The 12,025-nt window shown below is 46.8% G+C and overlaps 1 protein-coding gene across 1 annotated transcript in view; it reads left to right on the forward strand.

Annotated features, from left to right (window-relative positions):
- LOC119035443 (histone-lysine N-methyltransferase PRDM9-like) overlaps positions 1-12,025 on the forward strand; it is a 33,950-nt gene that overhangs the window by 17,401 nt on the left and 4,524 nt on the right. Inside the window, exons 5-6 of the mRNA XM_053668700.1 lie at positions 7,697-7,808; positions 9,573-9,752. Coding sequence (XP_053524675.1) covers positions 7,697-7,808; positions 9,573-9,752 — 292 coding nt within the window. The remainder of the gene's footprint in view (positions 1-7,696; positions 7,809-9,572; positions 9,753-12,025) is intronic.

Genomic DNA, 12,025 nt, shown 5'->3' on the forward strand with positions numbered 1-12,025 from the left:
GACGGAAAGTCCTTATATTTGGTAGTTATGTAATACACTTCCAAATAACCACAAAAATAAAACTATTTCAATTGTTACAAAATACACTGAATGGGGATAAAGATACTACATGCCAAAACCTGACAAAAACATATTCACCCTTAAATGCACAGTATCAAAAATAAAACCTGAAAATGTACCACCTTTGTGCCCATACTTAGAACCTAAAACAGTAAGTGAAATCCAGACAAAGCGGACAGAAACACGCACATCGACATATCTGCAAGTGTATGTACATAAACTGATGGGCTGTTCTTTTTAACTCTTAGGGTCCATTTTTGATTAAAATTTTTTCTCATTGTTTAGGTGAGTGGCAACAAAGTAAATTAAACATGCTTTTCAAGCACACTTGGAACTTTTTAAAAAATGACTATTTTGCTATACAGCAGTTTGCAACAAATGTCTCACAAACTATGCTTATTTGCTCTCTTTGTCATTAATCCTGAAACCAGTCACAAGGTAACTGAAAGTCCCTATATTTAGATGTTTTAAAATACACTTCCAAATACCTTCCAGAAATAAATCACAGTCAAAGTGGAAAATAATTAGCAGAGGAAAGTAATAAAAATACTGCATGCCAGATCAACATCTTTCTGGTTTAAAAAATGATAAAAGCTTCAAACTGTTTCTCAATCAAAGGCAATTCTTGCCCTCAATAGTACTTAGGCAACATACTGAGCCATTTTAGATTGTCCTGAGGGGAAAGCAAGTGAGGGTATTGGCAGCGAATACAGGTACTGGATGCTAACAGGCACCTACAATGCAGAGGACAATTCCCCAGGTGAATGAATTCTCTGGCCCAAAACGTCCACGGTCCTACCTCTGAAATACTGCCATTCTTTTTTTTAAAAATTTTTTTTATTGATTATGCTGTTACAGTTGTTCTATTCCCCCCTTCATTCCCCTCCACCCTACCCCCCCATCTCCACCATTACCCCCCTTTAGTTTATGACCATGTGTCTCAAGTCCTTTAGATTCTATATTTCCCATGCTATTCTTGCCATCCCATCTATTTTCTATCTACCGTCTGCACTACTTATTTTCTGTGCCTTCTGCCCCCTTCTCCTCCTCCCACTCCCCTGTTGCTAACCCTCCTTGAGATCTTCCTTTCTATGTTTCCACTCCTGATCTAGCTGTGCTTTTAGTTTGCTTTCGTTTTAGGTGTGGTTGTTAATAACTGTGAGTTTGTTGTCCTTTCACTGTTCATGTTTCTTTAACTTCTTTCTCTTAGATAAGTCCCTTTAACATTTCATATAATAAGGGCTTGGTGATGATGAACTCCTTGAATTTGATCTTATCTGAGAAGCACATTATCTGTCCTTCCATTCTAAATGAAAGTTTTGCTGGATAGAGAAATCTTGGTTGTAGGTCTTTGGATTTCATGACTTGGAATACCTCTTTCCAGCCCCTTCTTGCCTGTAAGGTCTCTTTTGAGAAATCTGCTGACAGTCTGATGGGGACTCCTTTGTAGGTGACTGTCCCCTTATCTCTTGCTGCTTCTAGGATTCTCTCCTTCATTTTAATTTTGGCTAATGTAATTATGATGTGCCTTGGTATGTTCCTTCTTGGGTCCAACTTCTTTGGGACTCTCTGAGCTTCCTGGATTTCTTGGAAGTCTATTTCCTTTGCCAGATTGGGGAAATTCGCCTTTATTATTTGTTCAAATAAGTTTTCCACTGGTGGCTGTGCTTTTCCCCCTTCTGGTACCCCTATAATTCGGATGTTGGAGCCTTTAAAGATGTCCTGGAGGTTCCTGAGACTCCCCTCATTTCTTTGAATTCTTGCTTCTTGACTCTTTTCTGTTTGGCCATTATTTGCTTTCTTCTGGTCCACTCCATTGATTTGAGTCCCAGTTTCCTTTTCATTGCTATTGGTGTCCTGTGCAATTCCATTCATTTCAATTAGTTTCGCCTTCATATATTTGTCTAATTTGTGGCTATAATCAACCAGTTCTGTGAGGATCCTGATGACCAGTGTTTTAAACTGTGTGTCTGAGAGTTTTGCTATTTCTTCATCGCTTAGATCTATAGGTTCTGGGGCTTTGAGATCTTGCGACATTTTTGGTCTGCTCTGGCCCTTTAAGTGTGAGAAGCGGTGCCTTGGACTCCCAGGTCGCTGGGTTGTGACGCTATATGTGGAGGCGTGGTCAGAGCGGGGAAATGGCGGCACCCTCTGCTTTCTCCCCGCCTTCACTGGCCGGGCCACTCTCTACCTGGAAAGCACCCCCGCTTCCACGGGGACCCTCCGGGCCCCGGTCCAACCGCCCACTCCCTCGCCTGTCTGCCCGCGCACAAATGCGCGACCACAGTCAACACGCAGCACCGCTTCCCCACTGTCTCCCCCGCGGTCGCTCGACTGGTGGCTCGCTGGATCGCTCACTAGGTCCAACCCTGCGTCTGGATTCCTCACGTCTGGATTCCGCGCCTGAGTCCGGCTGACCGAGACCTCCTGTGCAAACCCCTCACCAGCCGCTGGTTTCGCCCCTTACCGGTCAGGCTGAAGAATTTGTTGTTAACGGACTTCCGAAAAGTTCAATTTTCCGTGTTCTGGCTATGTTTTCTGTTGCTAATATTTAGTTGTCTCTAAACTTGGTTGTGTGAGAAGGCACGGCACATCCACCTATGCCTCCATCTTGGCGGAAGTCTTGAAATACTGCCATTCTTGGAACAGGAAGCATGGAAGCCAAAACTTAAAGAACAAAAAAATGCCAGCCATCTTGCCACCATTGGGGAAAAGTATCCTGGGCAATAGGTCAGGAGGCAAAGGAAGATCTGTCCACTTAGGAGACCAGATCACACTGTGACTACACAGAGTAGTCACCTGAGTGAGGATCCTGCTTCTTTCCGCTGCTCACACATCACTTTAATAACTGACTCATAATGTCACTTAGAACAAAGAATCTTACTATTAGATTCCACATTTGACCATCTGAGGTTTTCTTCTTTGAAAATGTGCCCATTTGCTACCTTCTGTGTTCCTCAGATGACCTACCTGGGGCACATTTCCTGTCACAAATTACTTCTGATTTCTGGAACATCATGCTTCCAGGCCCTAAACTCGTTTAAAATGCTAAGAAGGATGTTACTATTTTATTTACTCATTAATGTATTTATGACAAAAAAGACCATTTTTCTAGCTCCTCACATTACCTCACATCTTCCTGTTTTCATTCAAGCTGTAACTATTTCTAGGTCACCTACAGCTACAACCATATAATGATCATTATAGCATTAGAGCATGTTTACCCTCATAACTCATGAGAATCAACGGAAAAGTATCACAAACAGAACTTAGTACAATGATAGGGAAATAACATGAAAAGAAATAGTAAATTAAATATATAAATTTAAGAAAAAAAACTCAGTAGCAACAACAGGTAGGAAAAAAAAACACCTGGGAATAAACCTAACAACAATTTACAGGATTTGTATGAGTGAAATTGGAAATTGCTACACAATAACAGACACTTGAACAAACAAAAAATATCATCTTGTTCTGGGGTTAAAAAGTGGCTATCTTTGTATATCTATTTACCAAAGTTATCCACAACAGAAATATCTAGATAAACATACAAAGCATCACCTCGTGACCACGGATATCAGCAGCTGGCAGTCCCTGACCTCTGGCAGCGCCTGACCTCCAGTTCCCATAGTTGTTCATCTCTCCACCAGAACGGGCCGCCCCTCACTCCTGCCCGCCTAAATATGCCTCCCGCCCAGCCCCACCCACATCTGGGGCCCCCTCTCACCTCCAGCCCAGTCCTGCCTCTGACCTTAGGCCCCACCCCCATCTGTAAGTTTGATTTTTAATGGACCATTTAAACAAAACCAGCCAGGACTCAGGTATATAAGTGGACATGCAGTGTAATGAAGAAATACATTAATAGTGTATACTATATAAAATTGAACAGTCCTCTGAAAAAGTTCAGAGAATAAAAGGACAAGACACAAACTGGGAGAAAAGAAGAATGACCTAAAACATGGGGTAAAAAAAGATTGAAAATGAAAGAATGGGAAAAGACTCACAGGATGGTGCAAAAGCAGTTTTATAGTTTTTCACATGGATAATAATCTCATAGTTATTAAATAATAGGACAACAATAAACTTTGTTTCTTGTACTCACAACTCTAAACCTACTTTTGCCCCACCCTGTATTATGCAAACATAAACCACATGAAAATTACATACTAACATGCAGTGGACTTCAAGGTAACAAGCATGACTAGAGATGAAGGGCACTTCATATCAATGAGTTTAATTGACCAGGAAGATTCAAATTCATAAACAATGTCACAAACTTAAATTATATTGAACATAGATATAAACAAAAATGTATACTCATAATAGATTTAACAAACCTCTCTCAGCAGAAATACAGCATTCCACTTTCAGAAACAAGAGACCACCTCTGTTGTAGAGCGCTCTGCCTGGTACTAGGAATTGTATCTCAATCCCTTGTGGCTAAGAGTGAGAGAGGACCTTTGGGTATGCGAGCCGAAGGAGACAAAGCTTGTCTCTGGTAGCAAACGCTGCCTCAGTTTCCTCTCCCTGCCCCCAAAGCTTGGGTGGAAGTCAATGACGGGTAAGATCCTTCACAGTGGGGGACAACCTAAGCCAGACTCGATCGCTTGGGAGGCCTTCATGGAAGGACTTGGGGTGGGGGGGACTGCAACAACGAGCAATGGACTCCCGCGCACCCCCCCACTTTGACATAACCCAAGTCCCCATGTTCTCTGGGAGAAGTGTTTCCTGGCTCTCATCCCCTTAAGCCTGAATACCTGTTGGGGAGAGGTGTAGCTCCTTGCCTTGCTGGAGTGTGTCCTGGGGAAAAATTGGCATCACAAAGATTTCCTGATAAACCTGTGAAATCTGCTCTGCTAAGAGTGCTTTCATTCATATGTTAAGGGCTTGAGCAAGAAACCCTAAACTCTGTTCCTCACAGACTCTGACTCATAGTAAGCCCTCAGATTTTTTTGAAATGTTATCTACTGTTTGATCCTTGCTGCCCTGTATTCCTGTGTATTACAACCCAATAAAAGGCCGTGGAGGAGGGGCCTCCAGACCTTTTTCTCCTTGGAGAAACTGGCCCCTGCTGGCCATTTTCCCCTGAGAAACTGGCCACTGCTCACTTCTCCTCCCCAAGCAGATCACATCATGTCTCAGTCATATTCATTCTCATCCGTGACTACTAGGGGGACTTGCGAGCAAAGTCACCCCCACAAACCACCATGTGAGTTACAAAATAATTTGAACTGAATGATGCTAAACATACTACACACTGAAACTTAAGAACAAAATCTGCACCTTTGAACACACGGGTTAGTCACAAAACGTCCAATTGTACAAGACTTGCACCCATTTTAGGAACTAAAAACAGTAAATGAAGCCAAGACACACTGGTGGGAACATGTGTCTAGACATGTCCAGAAGGGCACACACATGAAATGATAATGATGTTATTTTATTTTATTGTATTCTATTTCTGGATGGAGGATTTGAATAAATTGTATTTTCCCCTTATTTAAGAAAGCTGCAACAGACAAAGCAAATTAACCTGCACACCACTCAAGGTAACTGGACAGTGCGGACATTTAGACGCTTTGGAACGCACTTGGAAATACCACTACCCTCAAAAGCCATTGATACTGCACTACAATTAACCACCTTTCCTGCTGAACTGCACTGAGGTGTCATTCCCAAAATAGCCACAAGATGGCAGCAGAGACCACCACTTGGAACTTAGGTCCCACAAATGGCTCAGCTGAAAGGTTCCTTCACTTTTTACTGTGAGATGCGAAGACAGGCACACTTTTCATTTTCCTCAAACACGGTGACTGCACAAGGTCGTCACTATTCTGTTCCACTGTCTTCGGCCACCTTTCACCATTCCATGGTCCCTCGAAAAGACAACTTTGTTATCTTTTGGAGCAGAGAGCTCTTCCAGGTGGCTTCTGCAGTCTTCCAGGGATGGAAATTTCTCTCTAATAAGAGAAATTCAGAAAGACCTAAGTAATTGGCCACGTGAAGGTGCAAGGTCTGGTGAGCACTGTGCATGAATCAGGACTGTGCAGCCAGGCTGGAACTTTTTTTCACTGGTCACCAAAGACAAACATGCATTCTCACTTTATCATGAAGCTTCTACTGACAAATTCCAGACTCATTCCCTCAGGCGGTGCTTTCAGTTGGTCTGACCTGGAGCAGTGCTTGTTGCAAGTCACCTGCTGGCTTTCTACAAGGAATTCCTTCAGCAGGACCCCCTCCAGAAACCACCACAAGGGTAGTAACATCACCTCTCTCAGATGAAGACCACCCTTTGGAGGGGCCTGGTGTTGGTTCCTTAGCTGACCCTCAATCTCTCCCATTCCACGTTATTCTAACACATAAATCATTCCTCACCCCTCACAATTTATTCCAGAAACACAATGTTTTCCTTACATTTCAGTAGAGAACCACATGTGGATATGTGTTCAAGATGGGTCCCCTCCTTGTACCACCTAATTTCTGTGGAACCCAGACATCAGGATGACTAATCTAACTGTGCTGGTGCAAATACTTTTCAGTGCTTGATCAGGATACTTTGAGTATGTTGCCTGTCTCCAGTGAGCCACACGACTGTCTTCAGTAAACATGTGCCCTGGACGGCTTTGCACTACAACTGGTCTGCCGGACCCGTGGGACAACTGCACGCCAGAAATCTCTGGAGTGAAACTTGAAAATACACTTGTGACACATTCCATCACTCAGAGCGATGCCTCCAAACACACCCCAAAAATCTTTCTTTGCCTTACACTTCCACTTGGAACATTCTCTGGGAAGGACCAGGGATGAGAAGCTGCTACTGTCTCCGACTCTCACCGTCCCTCCTCCGAGGGGCGACTGCCTCCGGGCATTTTGCTCACCATCACGCCTCCCAGTCCCACGAGGGAGACGTGGGCAGGACAGGGGACAGGCCAGAGGCAGAGGGTCGGAGTACCCCCTTGTGAGGGGTCTCGGAGTGCAGGGCAGAGCACTCACATGGCTTCCAAACGGAGTTTCCAGGCACAGTGGGTCCCGACCCCACACAGCCCAGCCAGCCCAGACCTGCCAGCCCAGACCACCTTCCGTGGCAGATTTCTTCACCCAGGCCCTGGTCTCGTGTTCTGGATATGAGCGATCTCTCCACACGTGACCATAACTCGGTCTCTGAAATCACGTTTCCTGACCCCTGGCACCTTCCAGGGCACCTCCAGGCACAGGCTGCAGGGGGAAGCAGCTCGCTTGGCGGAGGCCTGGCGGAAAGACGCGGCGGGGAGCAGACGCACTCTGTCTGAAGCTCCCAGCCTGGATGGAGTTTTGAAGGGAGCTCAGATGGAACAGGGTTGGCCAGTGCCCAGAAGTGTCCACAGCAGCAATTCCCTAATAAGTATCCGTTGCTTAAAATGGGCGCAGCAGGGAAAAGTGGGGGGAAAATCAGGACAAAGTGAAGTGAAGAGAGGTGAGGCGGAAATGAGAGGAACACTGTACTTTCAACACCCCAGGGAGCCCCTCTGGTGCGCACAGCTCACTGGGTCTAAGGGCTCGGTGACACCAGAGGGACTGGGGCTGGGTGCCCCGCCACCGCATGGTCCGGGACCTCCGCCCGCTGCACCTCTGAGCCCTCGTCCCGTCCCCCTTCCAGGTGGGAAGCACAGTGTTCTTCAGGTGCAGGAAAGGCTACCACGTCCAGGGCTCCACCATGTGCACCTGCCTGGCCAACCTGACGTGCAGCGGGACCCAGACTGAGTGCATCCGTGAGTGAGCCGTTCTGCGCGGCCGCACCCCCGGTGCCCCCCAGGGTCTGGGGAGGGCTTCCCTTCAAGGGAGGTGATGGGAGGCTGGCCTGGTTTGTTTTTTTTTTTTGATTGATGGTTTTTTAGTTCCCTAAACTAGTGTCTCTCAAAGTTGGACTCCCTAGAACGAGCAGCATCAGAGTCCCCTGGGGGTTTAGTGGACCCGGGGGTGGGGGAGGTGGTTCTTCGCCTCCGGCCCACACTCGCCAATCAGAAACCCCGGGACAGAGCAGGCCGGGCGAGGAGGGACAGTATCTGGCCTACCTGGCGCTCCAGGTGATTCGGGGTCCCCGTGAGCCTGAGAAGGCCCCTTAACCCTTCACCACAGTGCAGGGCAGTGTAGTGGCATCACAGGGAGGAAGCCGCCATCCTTCTAACGCATCCCCATCTGACTGCGGGGCAGGGCCAAGTGGCTGAGGCGAGGTGTCCAGGGGTCAGCAGGAATGTTGGAAATGACCGACTGTCCCCACGGCTCCTCAGGATCCGAGTTTATGTCCTGACTAAGCTGTGAGCATTCGGAGACATGTTCACCCTGCTGGGTGGACGGTTAGCGAGTCAGCGTCCACCCCCACCTCCTTGGCATCTCTCTCTCAGTGGTGAATATTGTAAGAGCAGAATGTTGTAAAAATTACCCCCATAGTAGATAAGATACGATATTTGTGTGTATTTGCCAGTATTGGGAGGTACGCATTTATTTCAAAGCTATCAACTCGACCCTCAATCACTACTCAAATTATGAATGTGGGTGTTAACACACATACACAGACACACGCTTGTGCTCACACCTGTGCGTGGGCAGCCTCCTGATACAGGGTCTGCATGGCACTGGCGTTTGCTGAAGTCAAGACTATGACGATGCTTCCAACAGCTGCGTTCACAATTTTAACGTCATAAACTTATTCCATAACAATCTGCCCAGCCCTTACTTGGGGTGTGTATCAGTGGATAAACTTTAGAAAGAATGTGAAGTTACCTGACATCTGAACATTGAAATCTTGCTGATTCCTAAATTATATTTGGAAAGGGAACGAGACTCTCTAGTAACTCAATCACTAGACACGCACCACATGTTCACCAAAATTAATTATTCATTTAACTGAGTAGTCGATTCACTTATTGGCCTTGAGACCAAAATCAAGGCACATTTCTACCCATGTGCCAGTCTGTGTTCGTTCAGTTTGTAGGACTGGCCGTCTGAGGAAATCCGACGTGTTACTGATCTCACTGGTATGTCCCAAACAGTCTATGTTATTTCAAAGCTGTGATTTCTATTCTAAATTTCTCCGAATAACCACACACACACTTGTGGAGGAAAGGCCGTATATGCATACACACAGGGGTGGGCCAACGTCGGCTGGGAGAAATTCATATGGGAAATAATACAATAACTATGAAATAATAGTTCAGGAATAAGTTCTGTGTTTTGCATACTCATAACTGTAAGCTACTTTTGCGTGTGTGTGTATATACGGGGATAGAGGGAGAGAGAACGGCAGAGAGGAGGGAGGGAGGGGACAGACACCAGCTCTCCCTGGTGCTGAAAGGTGCAGAGGGAGGGGGCATGGGTACCAGTGATAATTCAGTTGATACTGTGTTCACACTTGCAAAATACAGAGTAACTGTAAAGCCTTTCCAGAGTGTCGCCCTCTTTCTTCATGTCTTCATGGGTTAAGTGCACAGTAAACCGGGTTTCTGCGTCCCCTAACGGGATGAATGCTGTTGCAGCTCACGCCTGCGGACAGCCGGAGACGCTGGCCCATGCGGACGTCCGGGCCATCGACCTGCCCACCTTCGGATACACCTTGGTGTACACCTGCCACCCTGGGTTGTTCCTGGCCGGGGGGTCTGAGCACCGCACCTGCAAAGCGGACATGAAGTGGACGGGGAAGTCGCCTGTCTGTAAAAGTAAGTCGCCCACGAGCCTGCCTCGCAGAGCCGAGAGGAGGCCCGCCACCCACCAGGCTGGGGTGCCGGCGGGAGACCCCCAGACGAACAGCTTTGTGGGCACCCGACTTTGTCCGTGCTTCCTGTGTGTGTGCACGTGTGTGCGGTACGTGTCTGGCACTGTGGAGGCGTGGGCAAAGGAGAGATGCAGGCGCTACCATGTGCTAGTCATGTTTTAACCCAGAGAGAAAAGCTGTCTGGTTGAAGAAAACCAGTATGCATTCAAAGAAAACAGCATACATTTTGGAAAAACTTATCTTTTAATGAAAACGGACAAGTATCGCCATGTATGGGTGCACAGTGAATTAAACTGTCGTTTTTAAGACCACAAACTGTGAGGTGGTGGAATCAAAGCTTACATGTCCTTGACACTGGTTCTGGTTTTTAAAATTGCAAAAACAATGAACAGGAACATGATGCGTCCATGACTCCCAAATTTGTGTACTTACGAACGAGAGGAGTAATCCCGGCCCAGACTTGGTGGTGGCCGCTCTCCCAGGCCCCTTCCCCAAACTTAGATTCTGCACACACACTGGGCACGGAACCCCATCAGTAAAAGTCGTGTGTGTGTACGATCGACCCCACGACTTTAGCTTTGGTTCCTGGAGCTCATTCATAGTTCCATTCTTCACCCTTACGTTCATTGCCCTCGCCCTTCTCCAACCAGAAATCGAAGTAAATAGACTGAAAAAAATTATAATCTGTACTTTGATACAAAACTAGAAAAGCTAAGAAATTATGAGTTAAGTTTAACTCGATAGACCAAATTAAATGTTCTGCAAGAGACACGATTTGGCATTATTCGGTATTAACTTATAAGAGCATCGACCTGGGCAGGGACTTGTTGAGTTATGGGAAGTTCTAGTATCTGAGTTAGTTCATCACCTTTCGGTCGGGGGCAGCATGTCCCACGTAGGAGTCAGAAACAGACCACAGAAACCCTGCTTTGCAAGGCTCTCTGTTGTAGACACTGAGTGGAAGGAGACGCGTAGGTTGGACTCACTGATGCTTCCCCTGGAAGCTTTTCCCACCATCGCAAGGGATGTCTTCCGGGCATTCAGGGGTTAGAATGGATGGGGATGAGATGTGCCTCTCCTGGACACTTGAGGAATCTGGAGAAAGGAAAACTGCTTCGATCTGACATTTTTTCAAACTGATTCCAAAATACCTGTTTTTGAAAATGACGATTTTTCTTTTTACTTGTAGGTAAAGGAGTGAGAGAAGTTAATGAGACAGTTACTAAAACGCCAGGTTTGTATACCTGACCAGCTACAGATTTCAATCAAGGGCCGTGATTGGTCCTCTACTCTGGGCAGCGAGACAAATTTGGGCGTGCAAGTCTCCGACCCCACTAGTCCCCAACCAAGTGGGCATGTCGGTGACCGAGATCGCCAAGGCCTCTCAGCAAATTCCTAGCGCTTTCTCGACCGCGGTTGGTTAACGCAATAGCGGTACTTAGGAGGGGGAGCTCCCGGCGTGATCTCACACTGTGCCACTGAAGGTGCCGCAGGCACCGGGTGGCAGCTGGGGGCCAGAGCTGCAGACAGAAAGTGATATAATGGAGAGCCTTATAAAGAGGGTTAAGGTCCTCTCCTCCCCCCGAGGAAGCAGACCTGGGTGAGGCCTTTGACCCCAAGTCGAGCAGCTCAAACATGAGCCCGCTCTCACCACAGGTCCCCAAGCTGCAGGCAGCCTCTGCCCCTGAGACATGAACTAGCACGGCTTGCTGCATGTGGCACCTGGCTAAACGCACGATGGAGCAAATCAAAAAGACACAGCCCTGCCTCTCAAGGAAGCTATTTGTTATCACTCCCAATCAACCACCCTGACTTACACATGGCATTAACTCCAGACAGCGTTTAAATGATACAGTGCTCCCCAGGTCATCACTTAAGTCAAGCTTTTTTCAAACAGCAATAGAAAATCTTGGTAAATATACAAGGCCACTTCCCTGGATTTCCCACACTTGGGTTTTAACACTGGTTTCTTGGGCTTAAGAATCTATTATCACGTCAACTGTGCAGGGTGTGAAAAATGCTCTTGCTGGGTCACACTTGAAAATCCTCAGAGGAGTCAAAAGGTCACTGTGTGGTTACAGGAATTGCTACAAGTGCATCACGGAAACCCAAATTCCCAGGCTCTTCCGTGTAGCTGTTATTTACAAGTTGAACGCCGAGTGAAATCAGCACTCCCTCCCCAGGCTGCACTGTCCCCCTCAAGGAAGGAAGGAAGGA

This window comes from Artibeus jamaicensis, unplaced genomic scaffold (genome assembly GCF_021234435.1).
Source record: "Artibeus jamaicensis isolate MK-2021 breed Jamaican fruit bat unplaced genomic scaffold, CSHL_Jam_final contig_497, whole genome shotgun sequence".
Taxonomy (NCBI): Eukaryota; Metazoa; Chordata; class Mammalia; order Chiroptera; family Phyllostomidae; genus Artibeus; species Artibeus jamaicensis.